The sequence below is a fragment of the Bombus huntii genome, chromosome 13 (assembly GCF_024542735.1).
Source record: "Bombus huntii isolate Logan2020A chromosome 13, iyBomHunt1.1, whole genome shotgun sequence".
Taxonomy (NCBI): Eukaryota; Metazoa; Arthropoda; class Insecta; order Hymenoptera; family Apidae; genus Bombus; species Bombus huntii.
The window spans coordinates 7,006,127-7,028,558 of NC_066250.1; the positions used below are offsets into that span (position 1 = coordinate 7,006,127).

A 22,432-nucleotide genomic window follows, 5' to 3' on the forward strand; every position below is an offset into this window, starting at 1 on the left:
ATTAATTTTTTAACTTGCTGGGTAGAATAATATTGAGGAAGCTTTTCAAATACATATTCCGAATATTCAATAAAAATATTTAGAAAGTTTCTCAGGTAATTGTGGATTAATTAATGGAATCTAAGGTAGTTAATAACTGGTTTATGTACTTTTCTTCTATGAGGATTGTAGTCAGGGTTGCGTCTTATGCGAAGATGACGATCGGCGCTTGCCCATCGTTGCGTGACTTTAAGGGGTGAGTCGTCAGGATGCAACTTCCTTTGGTACTCTTCGCCTTCGCAGACTTCGTATAGAGAGAATTGTTCGACGCGTTCTTTAGAACTGTAGCAGCTCAATAACATCTGGATCAGTTCGTCGACGGTAGTCTGTTCTGAGACTAGTAGACTCTTGTACTTTGACTGTAAACGATAAAATATTTTTGATAAATTACTTGTAAAAATATCGATAAAGTGGCACATACAATTTTATAGAATAAAACACAGAATAAGACAGAACACAATACATTAGAAGAAAGAAAATTACAATAAGTGAAAGCAGAGAATAATACCACCGCTCTTTACATAATAATTAAGGGATCATTTTCTGTGTCACTTTGATTTTTACATTCACTTCTTGTATTTCTACTCTTTTTTTGTAAATATTTGCTTTAAAGTCAGTCTCTATTAAAGTCAAACTGTCAAGTCTATTCTCTCGATTGGTACAGTAAAAATCACCCTCTAATTATTCTGGATACTGTACGATAAAATACAGTAAATTAAAATGGAGTACAACGCAGCAGAACAGAATAGAGAAGAATATGGAAAGTGGGTAAAGGTAATAGACTAGTCGGATTTCTAAACGTCGTAAAATAGAGTAAAGTAAAATAAGATGGAATAGAACGAAATAGCAAATTAAATTACGAGGAAACATGTAAAACGGTTCTGAAGTGTGCGTAACTTACTCCGGACATGAGCGCGCTGTCGTATATTTTGACAAGTCCACCACGGCGTGTTTGCAACGAGAATCTGCAACAAGAAAACATCCGTGAATTTCATGGATATCGTAGGGGTCGGCGAGTTCAAAGGGAATCGACAAACGCTACTTCTACGTAAAAACACGGGACCCGAAACTTCCAGTCAAACACTGTCTGTCTACGTATATCTTTGCCGGAAGTTTCGAACTACCATGAAAACACTGTTGATTTCCAGCCTTCTTCCTATCGCACGACACAAAGCTTCGACACTTAAAATCTAAACGTTTCTGCCTTCTGTTCGCAGACCTTTCCCGAAATTTAAGTATCTCGACACCTTTCTTCGTCTTTAGGAATACATACATTTGCATTTTACGTTGAAATAAGAACTGAAATATAATGAATCCTTGCATAATACGAAATATGTGTTCCTTGCTATACGAACCATGTGCTTAAATGCAGATGTTTATGCAAATTTATATTTCTACGAACTGCTGCATTTGTGAACAACTGAAGAAATTCAAGTAGTCATTTCTTTCATTTTTTAAATATTGTAACGAAGATTTCACTTTGAATACTATGTATCCTATTTCTGCGTATTGTGTAAATTTTGTATATTCTTGCACATTTAAATTTTCCATAAACACGTGGACATTCGTGGTCTACTTGCAACCACTAGCTTCCCCTATGGACGTATTGCCTTTTCTAAAAAGAAAGTTGAAGATTACATCGATTTGTAATACGTTTTATGGGGGTATTTTTCCAGTTCAATAAGTACACCATCGTAACTCTTTCATCACCTTATAAAAGTCCATCTCACAGAAGCTAAACAGCGGACCACTGTATTTATAACGCTGCTACCATTTCGATTAAAAATCTAAGCGAAACGAGGAAGCCACCATCCTCCGACTTATTCCCCCAACTCGTTAGCATAAATAAAGGCACGTCTCGCGCGGTCGAGCCAGACGACTCGAAGAAGCCAGAACAAAGGGAATCTCTCTCGAAAGGACGTTGCTCGTCGTTGGCTCGTGCTCATCGACCCACAAGAAATCGTGTTTACGGTCGGTCGCGAGCCCTGAAATTACGTCACGTAGCCGACCGAAACCGAGGGGAAGGTAAGTTTAAAAGAGTAGATGGAGAAAGGATGACCGGAATCGTACCTGGAATCGCCACGAGGATGACACGATTGTAAGACGGCAGGCCTTGCATCCTCGTCCAAAGGAAGAACAGTCCTCACGTTCGGTCTTCGTACGGTGACCTCCATGGTGAGGTAGTACAGCTTGGGATCACGGTGCCTCATGCGATACTTGTTCAATAAGTTCTGGACGATCTCACGACAAGTCGTTTCGTACGAGATGCACAGGGTCTTGTACTCGATGTCTGGTCGCAGGCAGTTGGCGTACACTTTTATGGTTGTCTGCAAGGAAAATCGAAGATCGTTAGTATACATGTATTTTGGTAAAAGTTTTGCAAAGTTTGCAAACCCGTAAATAGATTTAGGAATGTTTGGGATGGAAAAATTCAATCGTTCATGGGGTTCGTTTAAAAATAGATTGGATTACTGTCAGAGCTGTCTGGTCAGAAATTCTTAAATAAGAGAATTGAGAATAAGAGAATCTGATAGTTCAACTGTGATCTCTGTAGAATTAATCGATACGATATTCACGATTAACTAGATTAATTAAAACTTGAGGAGATTAATTAAAATCTTGGACAAGTATTAGGATGAATATTCATTTTCGTTTGATCCGTGGAATCCACGGAAGCAAAGGTACATTATTCACATTGCAATTTCTAATATCACAAATTTTTTCTCTTCTTTCTTTCTCCGGGGTTAGTATCCTGTCTGAATGTCTCACATATCTAGAAGTTACCCTTTTGCGTAATGTTTTGATTGGTTTGAAATATTATTCTAAAAGTCTCTTAATAGTCACTAGCTTAAAATTTAGAGAGAGGGTTGTTCTAAGAAAGAATACGTGGTTCCTTAAAAGGTGCCTGCATCGCAGAAAGAAAAAGCGTGGAGGAAGACGACGTCCTGTTGTCGCAGGAGGAACTATGAAAAAAATGGTAAAGCCTCGATGCACGAGACGAGAACCTTGACAATTAGTCCATAATTAACTCGGAGACAGACGTTAGCCACGCGTGCTGCATAAAACGCTATCAACCCTTCAGATACACCAGTTACGAGGGGATGTGTGCACCGAAAATAAACCAGACACCAGATCACCCCGTTCGCAGATGGTTAAAAGTCATACTTGTGTGTATTCGTATGTCAGGATTAAGCTCCGTTTACACAGCGGTAGCCTATAATATTAAATACATGGGGTGTGAAAATTGATGTTAGCCCCACACGAACAGAATCAAGATGTCCATGACCGAAATTCGTACGATAAAATTAAATTTTATAAAAATTTCAAGTTCAAACAATATATAACTTTCATTATAGAATAACTAAATATTTCAGGGCTAAAAAAATGTTGTTCCTGTTTCTATCAATTATTAAACCTGCAAGCAGCGAAGGCTGCAATCTTGACTCATACAGATATCTCAAGTTTATTATCGCTTTCTATCTTACATATAAGTATTATTATTTTATCAAACTATATTAACAATTTTATTTCTTAAGTAAATTTAATTATCATGTGCGGATAAAAAGCCTTTTCACTTGACTCTTCGCTTTATCGCTGTGAAATAAAGCAATCGACGTTGGTGATAATGGTCTAGCCTCTGACCGAAGGTTAATATTAGAAACATATTCCGCTGGTATTCTAGTGAAAAAGACCACAAAAATCAGAATTAATTTTGCCAACGTCAAATGCACACATTTATCGCTTGTTCAGTTCGAGAGATTAAGCTCATTAATACCACGGTCGAAGCAAGTAGCTAATTATAAACGTTCGAACTCCAATCTGTCAATAAGCCAGATGTTACTAGCCGAAGACTTGGCCCACACGTTTGCAAGTACCACTCAGCGTTTGGAAAACACGTGTAGGCAGATTTTATGACCGCAAGCCACGCTTTATTTCCAACTGTAACGATCTGCGCCAAATGCGGCGAATCGCGCGCGGTACAAAACTTGCCACCGCTCGAATCACGGGCTACGTGTCAGCGCACAATGATTTTCTTCGAATATACCAAGCGAAATCATGGAACTAACGGAGTATGACGTTCGTGATACCTCGATTGAACTCGTTCAGATTTTCGCTAAGCTACGGCCATATTCGACGAGCACGTTTCGAAGAGAATGCGGAGATTATCCTTTCACCGCGTATCGTTTTGTAACGCAATATGACCCTTTTATGTCTATGGCTTATTTGGCTATTCGATTCCTTGGATAAATTGAATGGGCATTATATGTGAACGTGTTTGGACAAATTTAGGGGTGCCCCATATCAATTACTACACGCTTGTTCAAACATCGAATGGCTGGTCCGTATCCCTGGATAATCCTAGATTCTAGATAATTGGTGTACATATTTGTACAATAAAGCGTAATTACTTTGTGTAAATATGATTGATATATTTGGTCTTGTCGTTTATAGAATTTTATCTTCATTAGTTGATTAATTGTAATATCAATATTAATGTAATATCAATAATTGTGATATCAAAGAGCACAAACAGTCTAAAGCAAGTTGATAGTAAAAGGATAGTTGTGTAAATTAGTTACAAGGAAAATTCTAAAGGGAAGTAAAAATCGATACAAATATACTATACTTGTACTAAAATCTTCATATATTAAAGCCAGGAACGTGATAATTATATATTCTTCTGAGAAAAATGACACGCTCACATATGGTGACTGAGTTTAATTCACAGAAATATTCATAATAATATTCATCGTATCTTTTGAAATTCTTAAACAATCACTAAATGTACATGCATAGAATTTCGCAAGAAACCAGAACTGTTTGAAGACGAGTATAATCTACTTTAATACTGTAAGGAATATACCAATGAAATTATGAAAATACCAGTCGATTTTGTGGAATTGTAACATGAAATATTCTGCACGTTAAATTCAGCCTCAAAAATGGTTCTTATCTCAGGAACAGAATATTTTCGATACTTCCGATATTTCAAATCGTTTGTAGAGAACGTAACGCCAGGTTCGTGGTCGTATTTGCGTACCAACTAAACAAACAGCGGGGTCCTAGCACGCCTCCATCGTGGAATTCCCGGTGGTGTTTTACGACGACCGGGAATCGATAGAGAGTTGGCGTGTTCCGTTCTAACGAGCCCTAACAAAGCAGTAATATATATACGCCGTTCTTGTAAACACAACGTCGCGTTAGAAAACGCTTGTGGACTGTTAGAATTTCTAACATCTTCTCCGTGCTACCGTATATGTAATTTCTGCAGAAGAGAAGAGGAAAGAAAAGACTGTCGCGACGTAGACACATTGCGAGATTTCTGATTCATCGCAGAAATTCCAATACGCTTACGCGCGAACGTTTATGCGGTTTACGCGGAATCCGCGAGTGCTCGAGCACCGAAGTATCGATCCTTAGTCGACTTTTTCTGCTCCTTGAACGTGGTTACGAAGGTCGCTTCTTGTTCGACGACTCCAAATTCCATTTTCAGAAGCTGCCTTCTCAGAACTTTCTACTTTTCTCCATTTGGATCATTACAACGTTCTGTTCCCTGTACGAGATGTTTCGTTGAATGTGGAAATTAATTCGAGTTAAGTTTCTGTTTTACATTCAGATTTCCTCATGTTGTAAATTTGTTTCCTTGTGTTTTGAAGATATGACGGATGCGTTTATATATCTTGACAAGACTTACGATTTTTTCGTTTTTAATATTTAGTGATCGATAATAAAACTTTAATCGTGTTTATAAAGACATAGAATTAATTTACGCACTCAACAGGAATACCAAGTTTCCTGTACTATTATCATTGCGACTTTTATTACTAAATAATTACTACTATATGAGTCAGCAAATCATTGAGTAGTTTTTTAAGATATCAGCTGTCATGGTCGTCGGTATGGAGATCGCAGAAATAAATTTCTAGCAATTTTCTACTATCGATAGTAACCTTCAAGTAATGAAATTTTTTTCATGAATATTTTTCGCCTATTCATTAACAATGACCTGAAACCTACATAACATTAAAAAATTAAAAAAAAACAGTTAACAGTTAATAAATTGTAAATGATACGAATGAATAATTCACACTTTATAGTTTTCATGTTTATAAGATAAAACAGGCAACTCTAATAAAACATTTTTGTCGCACAACAAGTCGATCATGTTATCAGTCGTGTTTATATAACGAAGCGAGTGAAGTAGCGCGTTCCTATCGAATCCAAGTTACTAATGACGGCCGTAGTCTAAAGAGGAACTGCATTCGATCGACAGAGCGTGTATTTTCTTCGTTGGCGGCGGCTAATGAAAGAGAAAATAATATGGAAGATAAGAAAAAGCGTGTAGACGACCGCATACAAGTGTCAAAGGGAGGGTCTGTCGCTCGTCAGGAACTAGTTCAAAAAAGAAGCCACCCTGTCACAGAAACATCAATAACTCCCAGCCGGCTGTACGAACCGAAATACATGTCAGGATATTCCTGCTTAGAAGTTCGAGTGCGTTAAAAGTATCCTGTCGTTAGAACAATCCCTATCTACATATGTATGGAACCACTTCCAACGTAAGTGATATGAATAATAATCTGGTCGAGGTTTTGATCGAGCTATTGATATGGTGAGCAAAATATTAAGTACCAAATAGAAGGAGTAAAAAATGACTTTTTTTTTTAATAAAAAAGAATGTAAATTACACACAGAGTAGGATGGAACGTGTTACAAGCGATAGAATAATTCATTTTTGCTTTTAGAGCTATGATAAGGTAGAGATATGATCGTAAATGGAAACTTTAAAATGTGTCTTATAAGCGTCTTATTACAATGGATATAATTATAAAATAATTCTTTGTATTAGAAAAGGAAAAAAGTGCAAATGGATCGATGTTAGTTATGCGAGTTAAAAAGTAGGTTGTGAAAAAACATGGAAGTATAATGTACAAATGAGTAAATGTAAATTATGTACATTTCTTGTCATATATTTATGCACCCTCTAAATTTCTACATTTCTGAATTGTTAAATAATGATGAAAGCATTCGAGTGATAAATGATGTAAGTACCAAAATGAACAAAAATTTGAACTATTCGATTCAAGTAACTCCAGCAGTTAGTTTCGAGTCTTTTGCATAATTAAATTTGCTCGGTAATCGAATAACGAAGAATTAAAGGAGACAGTGAAACTGGAAGAATTAACAGTTTCCCTCCGGGAAGCCAAAAAACATGCTTCATGTAAACGAATCGTCCTAATGGGGAAGTTAACAGGCAGGAATTCGACGAAGAGGAAGTCCACCCCGCGCTAAATGAAAATCCAGCGAGTAATCTGGCGTATCGAGCGTGAAACGTAAAAAAATTCGGGGGAAGAGAACTTGAGGAAGAGCACCAGAGTGGAATGGATACACCATCTGCTTACAGGGTGCGTTATAACGAAGGGTCTTTTCTTAACAGGAATTCATCAAGCCCTTCATAAACCTTGGTCGTGCTTCCAAGAATGCACTTTCGGTACACTTATGAGTTTTCAACCAGCAAACTCAAATTTTAATCGCCAGAAAATGAAAGTCAACCTAAGTCTCCCTTCCATTTTGATCTTTTTCTAGCAGAACAGTCACCCGTAAATTTCCATGGCAAATTTCTGCGTAGATAAAAGTGGCTGATTCGTCAATGTACTAAAAATAGACGGGGTATCGCGAATTTATCGTTATCAATGGCTGAAGTAGAACAGCAAACCCACTCTCGCGAGCGTGACACCCGTTATATCACGTATCCCCGTTTCTAAGCAAGGTAAACGACACCTTTCAACGGAAATGCTATTGAACGGCCTTGCTGCTTTTCTAATCAGCTAACAGATTCCTGTGCTTACATAATTAACATCGCTAAAGCCTAAAATTATATTTTCCACGAAATTACGCCTGTGAGCTTTAATAGAGGCCGACACTTGGTAATATATCGATGAACGAAACTAAGGAGTTGAAATTAGGGAGAACGAACGAGAGATCGCGTTTCTCAAGCATGGAAATTTCTCTGAAAAAGTGAGACTTCTCCTTTCGCAATCTGGCCCCATTCAGGTCAAAGAGAGCTGAGCGGCTGATCTTTCGGAATCCGGAAATGGCAAGGGATTATGAGAAGTGGCGCGCTTTATAATTAGAGCGCGAACAAAATCGTGTGGTGTTGGCTCGAAGATCGTGTAGGATTTCTTCGTGTCGAGTGTCACACACCAATGGAACCACACAACTAGTTGCGATATTCATTTTCTGACCCCCTCTCTAATCTTTTTATTTATTTGACGTCATGTCTTTGCGTCAGTTTTATTAGAATAATACACATTATTACACCTTCCGTCTGTTTTTTCGCGGATCTTTTTACTCCAAAAAATTATTGGAACAGTAACTGATACCTACAAATCATGTATTACTACTAGAATTTTTTGAAACTGTTGGAATTATTTAGAATAATGAAGCATTATTGTTAGAAAGTAAGACAATCGGAGGTTGAAAATCAAAAAGGATTATTAAAAATTATTGGGAATTACCGAGCAATATAATTATTTAGAATTATTAAGAATTGTTAGAATTATATAGAATTATTATTAGAAAATGCGATAATCGGAGAATGAAACTCAGACTAAAATATCGATTAGGGTTTTCGTTCATGTATGTACACAGTATACAGCAGATGGCACGAGGAAACGCGAGATATGGCGAAGACAATACGCTAACAATTCGCACAGAGACTCCTGAATTCTCCCTTTGGTTTCGTCACGACGTAGTTCGACGTCTGTTCATTAATTTTCATGCGAGCTCACGTACACGTGGTGCATGACCTCGGTTTGAATGGTGGCAGTATCAGCCAGTCCCAGGTAGGACCTCTCATAATAAATTCCTTATTCCAGAAGTCCATTGAATCCTGAACGACGGTCTGTCTTTGCCCCTTTCCTTGCTGGCACGTGCTTTTCGATTCTCAGCTGCCATGTTCCTCTCTAAAGGGTGTTCAGGTGCTGTTGCTGTTCGAGCACGTGTCCCCACTCTCTGATTTCCGGCCAAAAAAAAGAAAGAGAGAAAAACGAAGGAGGAGGATCTGGCGACGCTTAGAACAAAAACTCGACCCTGAGTGGCAGTAATTCGTGTCCTCCACCTCATCTTTTCGTTCCTCCAAGCTGTGAAACAATTGTTCTGCACGGTTGCCTCGCCTTCTAAGGAAATCAAGGTCGCGCAGCTTCGTTCGAAGCAATTTCATTGGGTCAGAAACAAGATTCTCGATAGAAAGTGATTTCATTGGAACTCGTGCAGTTGATATTGCTGCAGAGATCTTGTTCCTTGTGAGTTGAAGGTAGATTGTGACAAGGATACCTAATAGAGACAAATATCGTACAGTTGTAATAAAAATAGCCGCGATCCTGTTGCTGCCACGTTTCATAAACGACAAAAGGTTCGCTGACCAGGTACAATACGACCTGTTACATGATCGTATATAGAGAAGACAGATACCTTTCCTACCGATGTCGTCAACGTACGTAACCGCTGTCAGCGAAAAATTGATCACCTCCAATATCGTGTTCCCCGTTATTAGTTGCACGTATCGATTTTTCGAGTCGCGAGCCAGGTCAAAATCAGAGAACGTTTAAGTGTCCACAGAATAAATCACATGGTAAATGGGAAATTAGTAAGTTCAATTCTAATAGAATTAGCAGAAAACTCAAACAGAAACCATATAATTAGTAGATACCTTAACAAGTTTAACACTGGTGTCATTAATATTCATAATAGTTGTCAGTAAAAAGTTGACCATATTATAAATTATCGTTACTTGCTCGTATCGACCTTTTAATTCAATAATTAAAGCCTTCATACATAATTGGATTAACGTTATTAGTAACATTTAAAAAATTGTTGAATTAATATTATTGAAATTTTAGAAATCACAAGTTAAAAGTGCTAACGAATTCTCTTGCGTAACAAGTTTGGTCTCAAACCAAGGAATATTGCTGAAGCAAATGTCTCGAATTACAATTAAACTAGTAAAATTGTAAGAAGTATAATAATATAGTATATACTGCAATAGAAATCTGCAATCTACAACTTGCCTCTTATTAATTCTCCAATATAACTAGTTCCTAAATTCAACTTAAAATTTAAGCAATTGAAGAATAAATCACATATAAATGAAAGACCAACTTGCAAACAAAAACTGACGCTTTTGCTACCAGAAGACTCACAATTATTGTCAACAAAAAATTGATTTCTCGTTATTGCCTTCTGGTATCAACCTTTCAATTCACTAGTCAAGTGATAATCAGGAAACATTTAAACGATTAGAATTTCAATCATACGTAAGTGAGAAATCATTGAACCCAATCTCAGTCAGAGACTGGAGGAATGATTAACGAAGTTAATTAAGAGAACATCAAGGAGATTTCGATAACGATTTCCTGCAAACGAGATAGGCGAACGAAGGAAGCTGTATTACCCAATCCGCGATTTTTTTCCCGTTACACATCGAGCGAAGTTATGTAAACCGGGTCGTGCGACGATTCGACCAACAAAAGGAGCCAGGAATAGTGGCAATTCTCCTCGCTGGCTTCAGCCGCCTCCAATGGATACGAATTTCCATCGAGCGTGCGAAGTGTGCTTCATTCGGCAACAATTAGACTTCCCAGGCTTTCGTAGCGCATTGTTCAGCGGCGGGAAAGTGGCAGCGCGAAAGTAAGAATCCGCAGGAAACGAGAAGCCCGCGATTTCTCATCGAATCCAGAGACGAGATCAACCTGGATCACTCGAGACGATCCCGAAAGGAGCAGTGAGGTATACACATGGGACCTAGAAACCCGGAGAGAGAGTGCTCGATTGTATATTCCGTTGAAAATTTTACTTTTGCGCCATTTTTCTGCTGCATTTAATAATTAGTGGCAATACCAGAAGGTAATTATTTATAGACTCTGGATTTTTATGCATTTATGTGAAATTTCATGGTGGAAAAATACACAGAATACACATAATATACAAAATATCGAAAGTATACTACTCGTGGGTAAAACAATTTCCTACTTAGGTCGCATTTTTTAAATTGTATTAACAGAAACACGAATTTGCGTAAATGTGCGTAGTCTATTATTAATGATTAGAAGTAGCGGAGTGACTGTCAAACATCGTGAAACTATGCTGTAGTTTAAAAAGCTCTTTGCTTTCAGACTACGCAATTTCTAAATTGTGAGTCATATAAAGAAAATTCTTGTAAACTGACATAAAAGACTACAACTTATCATTATTTGAAGCAGTTGGTAGGTATCTAAAATCAGCAAGTAATGTCAATATAACCGTACAAAAAGAAATATATACTATTGCCAAGTTGTTTAATAAGTCATTTTAATCTATAGCCCTCCAACTCTATAAAAACATAATACACACTGCTTCTAATTATTAAAGTACCATTAATTAGTGTATTCTAATAAAATTTCTTATATTTATAAGTGACAGTATATGTATATACTGTTTCATACACTTCTTGGTTTAACTTCTTTCGTCAACTTCTCTTATTAATATCTCTAATACGAACAAATAACAGAAACTGGCTGTTGAGTCATTCAGATAGAAAAAAATCGTCCGAGACCGATTCATAATGTACACACAAAGGAGACACTGAATCATCGTGATGAATATTATTTTAAATGAATTTTAAAATAGATACTGGAATAAAGCAAAAAACGGATATTATTTCGTAATCACGTTACTAACTACTTTTGCATATCCTGTTTATGCACTGCAAACGATTTATGCAGCGAACAATGAGGACTTATCGTGAATCTGAAACGAAACAGCGAGTGTGAAGTAGCCGACGAGGTAATGTTCACCATCTTATGTATCCAATGAACACACGATTAAGAATACTCCTTGGAATACAATTTGGAATGGTCGTAGAACCAGGAATAGGTTCGCAGAGATCTTTTTGCCCGGAAAAAGCAACATCGTCAGATAGAACGCAATGGGGTCAATCTCAAGCGTCTGAAGCTCGCGTGGCGAGGTCAAGAATTCCTCGCGAGGGTCAATCACTGTCACTTGCATTAACGGAGGCAAGCATTTCGTACTATCGTCGCAACTATGACGTACTGCATCGTATGTCCGCGACTTTTCGCCGAAGGTTCAGTGGCCCTTGCGTTTTTAACATACAGCAGAATCTTCATAAATCCTATAGAATCCTATTATATTCTAGTCTTTGTCAAATGAGACCTACAGGAATTTTCTGAGCATTCAAAAAATTCCATATGAACAGTTTAGAATCCTATTATTTTTCGAAAAGTCACAGCTGCAATAATTTTCTAACAGCAGCAAAAGTTTCCAGAGAGTAATAACAGAGAGGGAATAAGCGTAAATATATTTAGTAACGGGAAATCCTCATAAAAACACGATCCTCGCCGCTTATTACAAACTGCAGCAAATTATCGAAAGAAAGGCAAGATGAAGTTCAATCTCCAGAAGACTGCAAACAATCAATGATAAGATCACGAGATCCTATAGATCCTACAGAGTCCTATTATTTCTTAATCTTCAAAAGCCAGACCTCCAAGAATTTTTGAAAAATCCAAAAGTCTCGGAATGTATGATGATAAAGAAGAAATAGATATAAATAAACCTGGTAACGGGAAATCCTTCTAAAAACGATTTCCACCGTTCTTCTCAAAGTGTAACAAATTATCGAGAGGAAGACAAGGTGAAGTTCAATCTGTGGAAGAATGCAAGCAACGATGAAGTAACAGAGATGATTTACAAAATAGCTCACACAGTGCGTAATCGCGTTGTCAATCAACTGTTTTTGCGGAGCAACATATTTTCCAGGTTGATGCACGTATCCCGATGCAGCGTCTAGTTTGTAATTGCGCCTCTCGATCCGTGCAGCACATGGAGACGATAATTAACGTCTCGTCACGGACGATTATTAGGTATAAAACGAGAGCTTAGACGAGCCGCTAACGATGTAATCGAGCGATTTCATTAAGAACGGCACAAGCGAGCATCGTTGCAGCTAAACGCGACCGCAGAAAGTGTATTCCATGCTGGCTTACGCGTCGATGAACCGTTTGCTGGACGTTCCATGGCACGCCAACTATCCTTATCGCGGATCGACGACCGTATGTTTCATCGAAACGTATTAAGAGTAAGTGTCCGAGGGATAAGTGAAATTACGCGGCTCGAGACTCGAAAACACGCGTCCAACAGAACGAGACTCGAATTTCAAACGGCGCGGGAGAGATCCCTCGTTGCCGCTGATTTCAGTTGATTAACAAGCACGTGAGCCGATTATGCGCGATTGCTATCGTCAACATGAAAATAGGTACTTTCGAATGCAACTGGAGATTATGCTCGTTTATATATAAAAGTGATATAGAAATGATATATAAAAAATTGAAATTGTTATTAGCATCAGTGTCGGAGAATTTCTTAATTATCCAATTTAAGTCGACGGATGAAATTTATTTCAGCCTCTTTGGAGCTGGTCAGACTGATCAACTCCACTTTTTCGTAATTTCTTAATTTCACTACATACGTACACTCTTAAATGGTACCGTTGAATCACTGATAATTTATAATCCAGTCACTCGATTTTAGGACACCACGTCTTAATTTATACTCTATAATTTATCTTGTAAAGATCATTAATATTTACTACACAAGATACAGGATATAAAGTGAACCTCAATAGTACGGTATAACTAACATACTTCACAAATCTGACTTAAACTTTCGTGATTACCTATAATCCAATGATACCTACTAATTAAGGGCTAATACAACCACCCAACACCTAATTCAAAGCTTTTCTCGTACAAAATACATAACGAAGAAAGAATATCTTTGTCCGTGACACGATCTTAAGGCAATGGGTGTAATTATTTGCAAAGGGCCACACAGGCGGTGACATTCTCGAATTCAACCAGTGAAGGACAACCGGTGGTGCACGTCCGTCGACGTCCAAGTGGCTGACAATTGACACCCGTTTCCGGCGCTTTCACAAAAGAAGCGACGCGGAGGAGGCTCCTCGAAGAATATAGGGCACGTGCCCTCATCGTCGCATCGCGTGCCCGCTTTCACGTGCACGCACGCCCTCTCGTCCATCGTCTTCCTCTCGCAATATGTTCTTGGTATGCTCAGGAACATAATACGGTCATGCTGGAACGTTTCCTTCCTGTGGTACATCCTATCGATACTAACTTCTTTCTGTGAGCCATATGGTACCGTCTTTGCGGGCTTCTTGGCACGAGATGAAAGCAAAACTGCACGGGACGCATCGGTGCATGGTCGAGCGTGCATGCTCGTTGATAATGATTCCTCGGCTGGTGGACACGGCGAGAGGTTCAAGAGTTAACGCATCCTCTACGGACTCTACTTTTTCTTTATGGACGGGTCATTGACCGAAAACGGTTGTTCGTAGAAATTATGTAGCATGTACAATGTACAACATATTCATAAAAACGTAGTACGAGTGAGATTAGAGAGATTGTGATTAAAAAAAGAGAGATTTCTATTGTGATTCAATAGAAGACGGAAATGAAAAGTAAGAAAGATGCTTCGTTGATTGCTTCGTTTTCCAGAAAATCGACTTTGAAAGGCTTGTAAAGTATATTCGAAATTGTTTAATTTTTTATTAGATACGAGTGGACAATTGGCATAAAATTATCTATATGCAAAAGTAAGTTAAAAATGCAGAATGATATTTGTATCGTTCAAGGTTTTCTTAATGAGAAAATAGCGTCTAAATACGTATGTCGATATACTTGATTTTTCAAATTTTTAAGAGGAAAGGAAACTATCGAATTTTTAAATTTGAATGAAGCTTCAAAAATGCACAAGCTTTATTCTATATATCTTCATTATAATAAATATCAGTTAAATTACAGAATTGAATGCGTAAATGCTCGAGCGCCTCGCTTAATTAAATCGTGTTTCTCTTCAGTTCCTCTGCGGCAATTTTTTGGTTCAGTAACTCCACAATGAAGATAATGAGATGGATCCAATAAACGCGTTACGCAACAAACTACACGGGGACACGGCTATATAATGTAGCTGTCTAGTATTAGCATAGATAGTGAACCGGAGAAATCATCGATATTGTTGAACCTGATTATTTCATCAGATAGCTTCACCTGTAGAGCACTGTTACAAGATTCTCCAGTGCTTTTGCATCACGAATCACGCATCGAAATCGATATTTTAATGGCCACTGGTCAGGAAATCAGCGCAGCTGTTTACACAGGGTGTCCCGGAGTACGTCCACTTGGAGTGGAGTGTCGGTAGACGGCTGTTCGACCTCTGCTCTTTTATTTTTTATATGGAGTAGGCTGCTGCGAGCAAAATACTCGTCTCCTGTCGGCGGTGGCTATAGTCTCGAGAGAAGACTCGTGCTTCTACTTTGAAGAGAGAACGTCTGAAGATCTAGCTCTTCGAAAAATAAGCCACTTGATGCGCCCAATTAAATTAAACGTGCGCGCCGAGAAAAGAAAAGAAAAGAAAAAAAAGAAAGAACCTAGTTGTCACTCGCGAAATTCTCAGCGAGGGAAAAGAAACTTTGCCGCAATTAAGATGGAAACCTCTTCTGTGTCGTATCAGATTTTCACGCGCATCGACACGGTGAAAACTGGTCTGGCCCGTTGCTTTCCACACGCTGTTTTCATTCTTCTTTTCCATTCCCACTCCGAAGGCCAAATTAAAGAACGACAATCGCGACTCACCGGCAACTTTGTGGGTCGCGATGCTTAATGGCCGGATAAATTAAACTGTAAATCCAGCTCGGAAGTCAGCATGGCTGTTCGACTCTCTTTTGAGACGGACGGAGGAAATGTACAACGTCAACAACCATCGAGTTCGAGTAATTTACGTTCTAATCCCGTGTACGCCATCACGTGTAATTACTCCAATAAGATGACAACTGTCTGTCTATCTTGGCTCGCGAATACGCAACACTGATACTCGTCTGTCTTTAATGGTGACTAATTGCACACGCAATACTGTATCCAACTTTCTTATTAACTTTTACTTCTACGTTAATGACAGATTGTACCACTTCGTGACGATCGTTCGTCGAACTAATACTTGCTTATTTAGAAGGAGTTATGCCCATTTCTACGGTATGATTATTTAACTGGTGCCTTCTTTACTACAGGATCTATGTAACAGATGTATGTGACTGATTCTGAGAAACTTGTCAAGGTTTTAAATAAATTGTTGGGTCGTCGTTGTTGAAGATTTCTCATGTCGAATTAGTTTTATTCAGGGAGGTTCATCCGAGAGTTCTCTATGTCTGATTGATGGACCGTTCCATTAGTTTCTTCTTTTCCTCCTCTACCTTCTTCTTCTTCTTCTTCTTCGTCTTCTTCTTCTTCTTCTACAGCTTGTTTATATTTACTAGTGCGCTCTGATCTACGATATTAAGAGAACAGGAGGTCGGTGACAGACGGTCGCAGGTTCGTATAATTGGTCCTTCCTCTGCTGCTGATTGTTTTAAACGAGAACAACTCGACCAACTTTAAGTCCCCCGTTACCACCAACACGCGCGCGATTATTAGCGGCACAACTAGTACATACGGAACGCTTACATCCGGTTAGTGGACCGTGGAAGGGTGACAATACAATTCTACGCTAACTCGAGGTATGTACGATTCTAATCTCATAGAGAATCGCGTAACATCGCTCATTTTCAGTTAGCTTCCCATCCATTAACTGTCAAGTACCGTTCAATTATTTAATTCCTCGAAACATTTTTATTCGTTTAGTTTAAAAGATATTTTATTCGTAAAAAATGTTGTCCAACTTGAAAATTTGTTGAACAAGAAAGAAAACACAGATAATGAAATGATATTTCAATTCGAAATATTCTTCTGGGAAACTTCAATTATTTGACCTTGAAAACCCAAAATCGGATTAAAGACTCCGTTTGTATGAGAGGGTTAAGAGAATACATGGCCTTGTAAGTATTAAGATTAAATTAAGAATTGTATTTTAGGGGGAAACTTAAAAAATGTTAGGTCTTGAAAACTGAAGTTTAAATTTCTTAGGCCAAGTTGAGAAAATAATTGACTTCAGAAATTCAAGATTACACTGAAAACTGTCTTGTCTACAAATATGAATATGGGAATAATGTCCACATCTCCATATTACACGTTGGTCAAAGAAAATCTTCAGACGAATAAATTGTCTATTCAGCGATCATTTCGTAGTTACACATGACGTATAATTTTTTCGCGATACCCAGGTACAATGAAGTCACGAAAGGGCAAAAACTGAAATGTCTACGTCGTTATCTATGTACATAATCATACGGCTTTCTCTGTCCTTGCATTTTCCTAACCTAGGCCTGTAAAGTTGCCCTTCTGTTCGGTCGGTGCACAATGCACACACCTGACTGCTATTGCGGCAACCATAAGGCGATAAGGTCGACAACAGAGGGTTATCTGGAACGGAGGTGGTTCTTTTTCATGAATAATGCAGAAGCGAGGCAGTCACTGCGAAATGAATGCACGAAGTCTCGAACTTAGCCACTTAAAATTCCATAATTCCGTTCTCCTCCGATTAATCGTTACGCACAGGTGCTTTAGGAGTCAAGATCGATCGAAAATAATTTTATGTTGGTAAATCTTTTCGTTTTTACGGAGAACCATTAATGATGAACGAGATTATTGCTTATAAGCGGAAAGTAAATGGCCTGCACAGCGGTGACGCTCGTCTTCAGTTAACCCGTCCTCTTGACTTCACTTGACCAAGTGTCAATAAGTCGTATACTATATCAAGACCGAAAAACAACTGGAATGTGTGTCCTTTTATCACTTTGGATTTTCCTGGTTTCGTAATTCTAAATATAAATTTATTCCTGATTAATCAATATCACAAACTTTGTTCTATCTTTCCTGAGTAGTTAAATTTATATCGTTGAATCAGTGATTGTTATTGAATTTGAAAAAATTATGCTCTTCGCCCTTGTTATTTCCCGGAAATAGAATTTCGTAATCAGTTAAAAAGATTTAGATTATTAAATTAGTGATTAATGTTGCACCTAAAATTTTTTATTCTGCATTATTTACCAAAAATAAAATCTCTTTTAACTGATTAATAAAATATAAGATCTTGAATCAGTAATTGTCAATAAACTACGAGAGATTCTATTTTATGCAATTGCTATTTTCTAGAGGTAAAATATTCTTTAATCCGCTAAAAATATTTCACCACTGAACTGGAGAAAAGATGTTATTCTTTGCTACAGTCTTCCTCTAAAAATAGAATAATTATTATTCATCCAGCAGGTCTACACCGACAAAGAAAAGAGAAGAGAGATATTGCCACAACCAGTCACGTCTCCACGAACCCTATTTACCCTCACTGGGGGTTGCAGGTGCATTCTGCACTCCTTCAACAGTCGCGTGTCTAGTATATATAGGCTGTCGAACAGCTTTTCAATGACGTATGGTTTCATCGATCTATTTTCAGAAGCTAGTCGTAAAACTAATATTGGTGTCGTAACAAGCCGCGCGTTACTTTAACGGGGTTCATTGCACCGGAAGTTTCGTGTTCGTGCTTTAACTCTTTCGTCAGAAGAACCGTGGGGAAGCTAGAAATCATGGTAACAAACGTGAACGACGATAAGAAGCTCTCACCGTGGATTTGTGGGAAATTGTCTCGTATATACGATGGCTATCGTTTATCATTGTTAAACCGTGATTGATAATAGCCACTGTCCCATATCGGTACCACTCATTCGTATGTACGTTTGCATCCCAACGATCGTTGACACGAACGTGTTCAAATACACAGTTGATCGCTTTAATTAAATTTATCACGTTTTAAATTGTTCTAAGGAACAATGAAAAACTTTGAACTTCATCTATCGCTAACACATAAAATCCCGGTAACGGTATTTATAAACGTTCGAGTAATGATGCATGCAGACGATATGGGAACAGAGGAAGACACTTTCAACGATCACCGATATCAGAGAATCGGCGGTGTTTTTAAGACACCCGTTGCATACATGGCACGCAAGAGATACGTCGAGTTACTGGCGCCGTGCCTATCATTACGTTGTTTAACTCATAATACATCGTAACACGTACGCTACTACCAGTGTGTATCTCAACCGTTTACGCGTTTCAACGAGCGTGCGCGCGCGAGCTCACGTTAACGATCCTGTGTGCTGACCGATCGACCATCGTGTGAGTTGTACCTTAATTCACTCGTTGCGTGTGGATTGTGGAATCAATCTGTCTACTCTTGTATATCAAAGCCTATGCTTTCTTAAAGAAAGTTTAATCGCATATAAATCGTAGGAAGTTTTGTACAGTGACTAATTACACATGTTTTATCGGCATTAGTACGTACGACGTTATTAAAATACTAGTCAGCCTTGAATCACGCTTTCTATTACTAAAAGTATCTTTGTTATAAGAAATAATATTTGTTGCAACTACTATTACTACTATTTCGTCTGTCTGTCGAAACGCATAGAAATTAAAATGCAACAGTTGCATCCGCGGTATGACTTAAATAATTCAACAGAAGCGCCATATGCATCAATAACAGCGAATGCGTTGAATTACATTTTTGATCGCTTCGAATATAATACATTCGAAAATGAAAGGTTTTCCTGTGTTCAATAGTGTCAAAAAGTAAAGAAAATTACAGAGAAAGTGTTTCTCTTCCGTCCGGCTCAGGACCACGAATATCATCATCGTGTCCACACTTCCGGCTGTTTCGAACCCTTGCACGCTTCCCATCCGGTTAGCTTTCGAGTATACAGCAGCCTGTATCGATGACTCGCATCCTATCCGACTCATTGATGCGGTTTCTGTCCCTCTCATCCCTTTATTACAATGGTTCACATTTGTACATCAGCGATTAGCACGTTTTGTAATAGATTAATTATACTGTAATCGCAGATGAGACTCATTGTGTGTTGCCTTGATCCAGTCATTCGGTAGAATCAGGATTTTCCTCGTATGTCGCATAGAATTGGACTGCGGATGTTTATGGAAATTCAGATTTTTCTAAATACAATCAATGAAACAGAAGTTAAACTGAGATTTATTTTACTCTGTAAATGTTATAATATAACAAGGACTTTGTATATTCATATATACTATGCTTATTCTGTATATTTTTAGTTTAAATTTCTCGTAAGTGCATACAAATCCACAGTTTACATATAAACTCGTGAAACTTGTTTTGAAACAAACTTTGGACAATGATTGCACCAAGTATCGGACTACGTTAATATTTTACTAAGAAAATATTTTAAGATTATAAGAGAGTGCTACTTTGGGACTTAAGTTAAAATTTGGGTTAGTAGTATGAAGATAGGATGACGCAGGAGTCTGTCGAAAGTACATTTAGTCAATGGAAAGTGTTCTTAACGGTTGAAAAACAGGTCACGTGAATTTATGTTGTTCCATAATAATTTCCTAGGAGGCATTATTTTTCGGTCTTTGCACACCATCCATAAACATCCGCAGTGCAGACGTAAGTACCTAGTACTTCTATATCCATACGTTACATTTAGTGATTAAAATTTCATAATAGAAATAATGGATGCAACTTAGAATGAAAGTAAACGTCCTTTGAATCTTATCTTCGCTAAACTACAAATCCTAAATTGCTTCACGAAAACGAGGCGGGACTTTGCTCTCGCAGCAACAATTCAGTGATGTGGCGCGCCATAAGGCAAACACACGATTATCAGGCAAACGTTCACGAGGCCCCGGTTGATATCACACGAAGATATAAAACGGGAGACTTCTATGAACAGAGCACAAAGGCGGTTAAAAGGGATAAAGAGCGGGATAGAGGAACACGTTACGACAACAGGGAGGAGCACGAGGGAGGAGATTCACGAAAGAAAGAGTGAATGGGAGCACTGTGTGCCAGATGGTCGACTCGAGTCGCGATCTCGAGTCTCGTCCCATTACTATTTCCCAATGATGAAGGAAGATCTGTGCCGGTGGTTACACTACGGCGAATATCATCGAACGAGAACCGATCATCGAGAGCTCTGGCATTATTGCGCGCTCTGACCTCTGATAATTAATGAAAATTTATTGACCGATCGAGCGTCGCCAGAGTATGAATCGCGATTAATAGGAACGTCTGCCGAGGGGGAACTTGAATGACAAGATAGAAAAGTCTACGCAAATAGAAGGCCCGTTGATAGATACGATTATCGCGAGTCGTAATATCGAAAGAGTGAAAGGCGTGTTCGTGAGGTTGCGATGGAAGCTTACTGAAATTACGTGCACGTAACACCATCGAATTACCCATTGATTCGAGGAATCGTATACTCTTGTGGTTCCTCTCTTGTGTACACGGTTTTCAGCGAACTCGAAACGTACCGAGAAGAAGCTAACAAGAGTGTGTGCATCGGGTAGCGGCGACGAAAAGAAGAATTGTATATACGTCGTACGGGAAGACGAGATGATTAATTCTTGCGGTCGAGCGAGTAACACGAAACTCACCGCGTCGAAATTTTTATCTCGCATCTAGCACCGGAAAAATAAAACCGGCAAACAGGTTCCATAGTATATTCTAGGCTCTATGACTATTGCTTGCTCTGATACTGACTCATAGAAATGATTAGAAACCGTATTAGTAATTACTTCATATGAAATTATTCCTTTTAAGGAAAAATTGTTTCGTTCAAGATATCGTAAGAAAAATGTGTGACGGATCCCTTGGTCGTCCTACTGAAAGACAGCCATTGTATGTTAGTAATGCCAAATTGTATATAGATGGAGTATAGTAACCACGAATGACCGCTTTTATCAATCTTTACGTTTCTATTGAATGTTTTCGTACCTTTCTCCACGAGAAGAAATAATTTACCTTGTTACTTTTATTACGTTGGGATGATCAGAGTCGATATGTAAATTCATTATCACTCTACACCATGAAGTTTCGCGATTGGCGTTATTATTTAATTGATTCTAAAGATTTAGAATTCAAGATTTATATAGATTTTCCACAGTTTGAACCCTCGAATGGCGAAAGCCACATTACATTATATTTATTATGTTACATAATATTATATCTTTATTTGTTAATATTTCTCGCTGTAAAACCATTCCAATTTTCATTGTGTTAAAAATCCTCGAATCGCTTTGAAATTAGAATTGTAACGCCCACCACTAATGCAAATGTCTATTGCTCACATATTAAGTCTAAATGTCCCTGTTATATGTCCAAACAAACTCTCCTAAGTTACAGGTATCATGAAAAGAGGGAATTCAAAGAGTAACACGAAAATATATATATTTTTCACGCTGGTGCATGTGTAAGTTTGACCGGAGACTTCTATGTGAGCCCACCTTTTTCCTTCACTTTCAGCATTGTGCCAGCCACCGAAGGTATCATTATTCGAGTCCCATAAAGAAAGGCCGTG

At 38.2% G+C, this 22,432-nt stretch overlaps 1 protein-coding gene across 5 annotated transcripts in view; it reads right to left on the reverse strand.

Annotated features, from left to right (window-relative positions):
- The window catches only part of LOC126872326 (uncharacterized), a 52,458-nt gene that overhangs the window by 3,377 nt on the left and 26,649 nt on the right, over positions 1 to 22,432 (reverse strand). For all 5 annotated transcript variants that reach the window (XM_050632153.1, XM_050632154.1, XM_050632152.1 and 2 more), the window contains 3 exons: positions 2,110 to 2,366; positions 941 to 1,004; positions 150 to 398 (listed from right to left, as the gene is read on the reverse strand). In XM_050632153.1, coding sequence (XP_050488110.1) covers positions 150 to 398; positions 941 to 1,004; positions 2,110 to 2,366 — 570 coding nt within the window. The remainder of the gene's footprint in view (positions 1 to 149; positions 399 to 940; positions 1,005 to 2,109; positions 2,367 to 22,432) is intronic.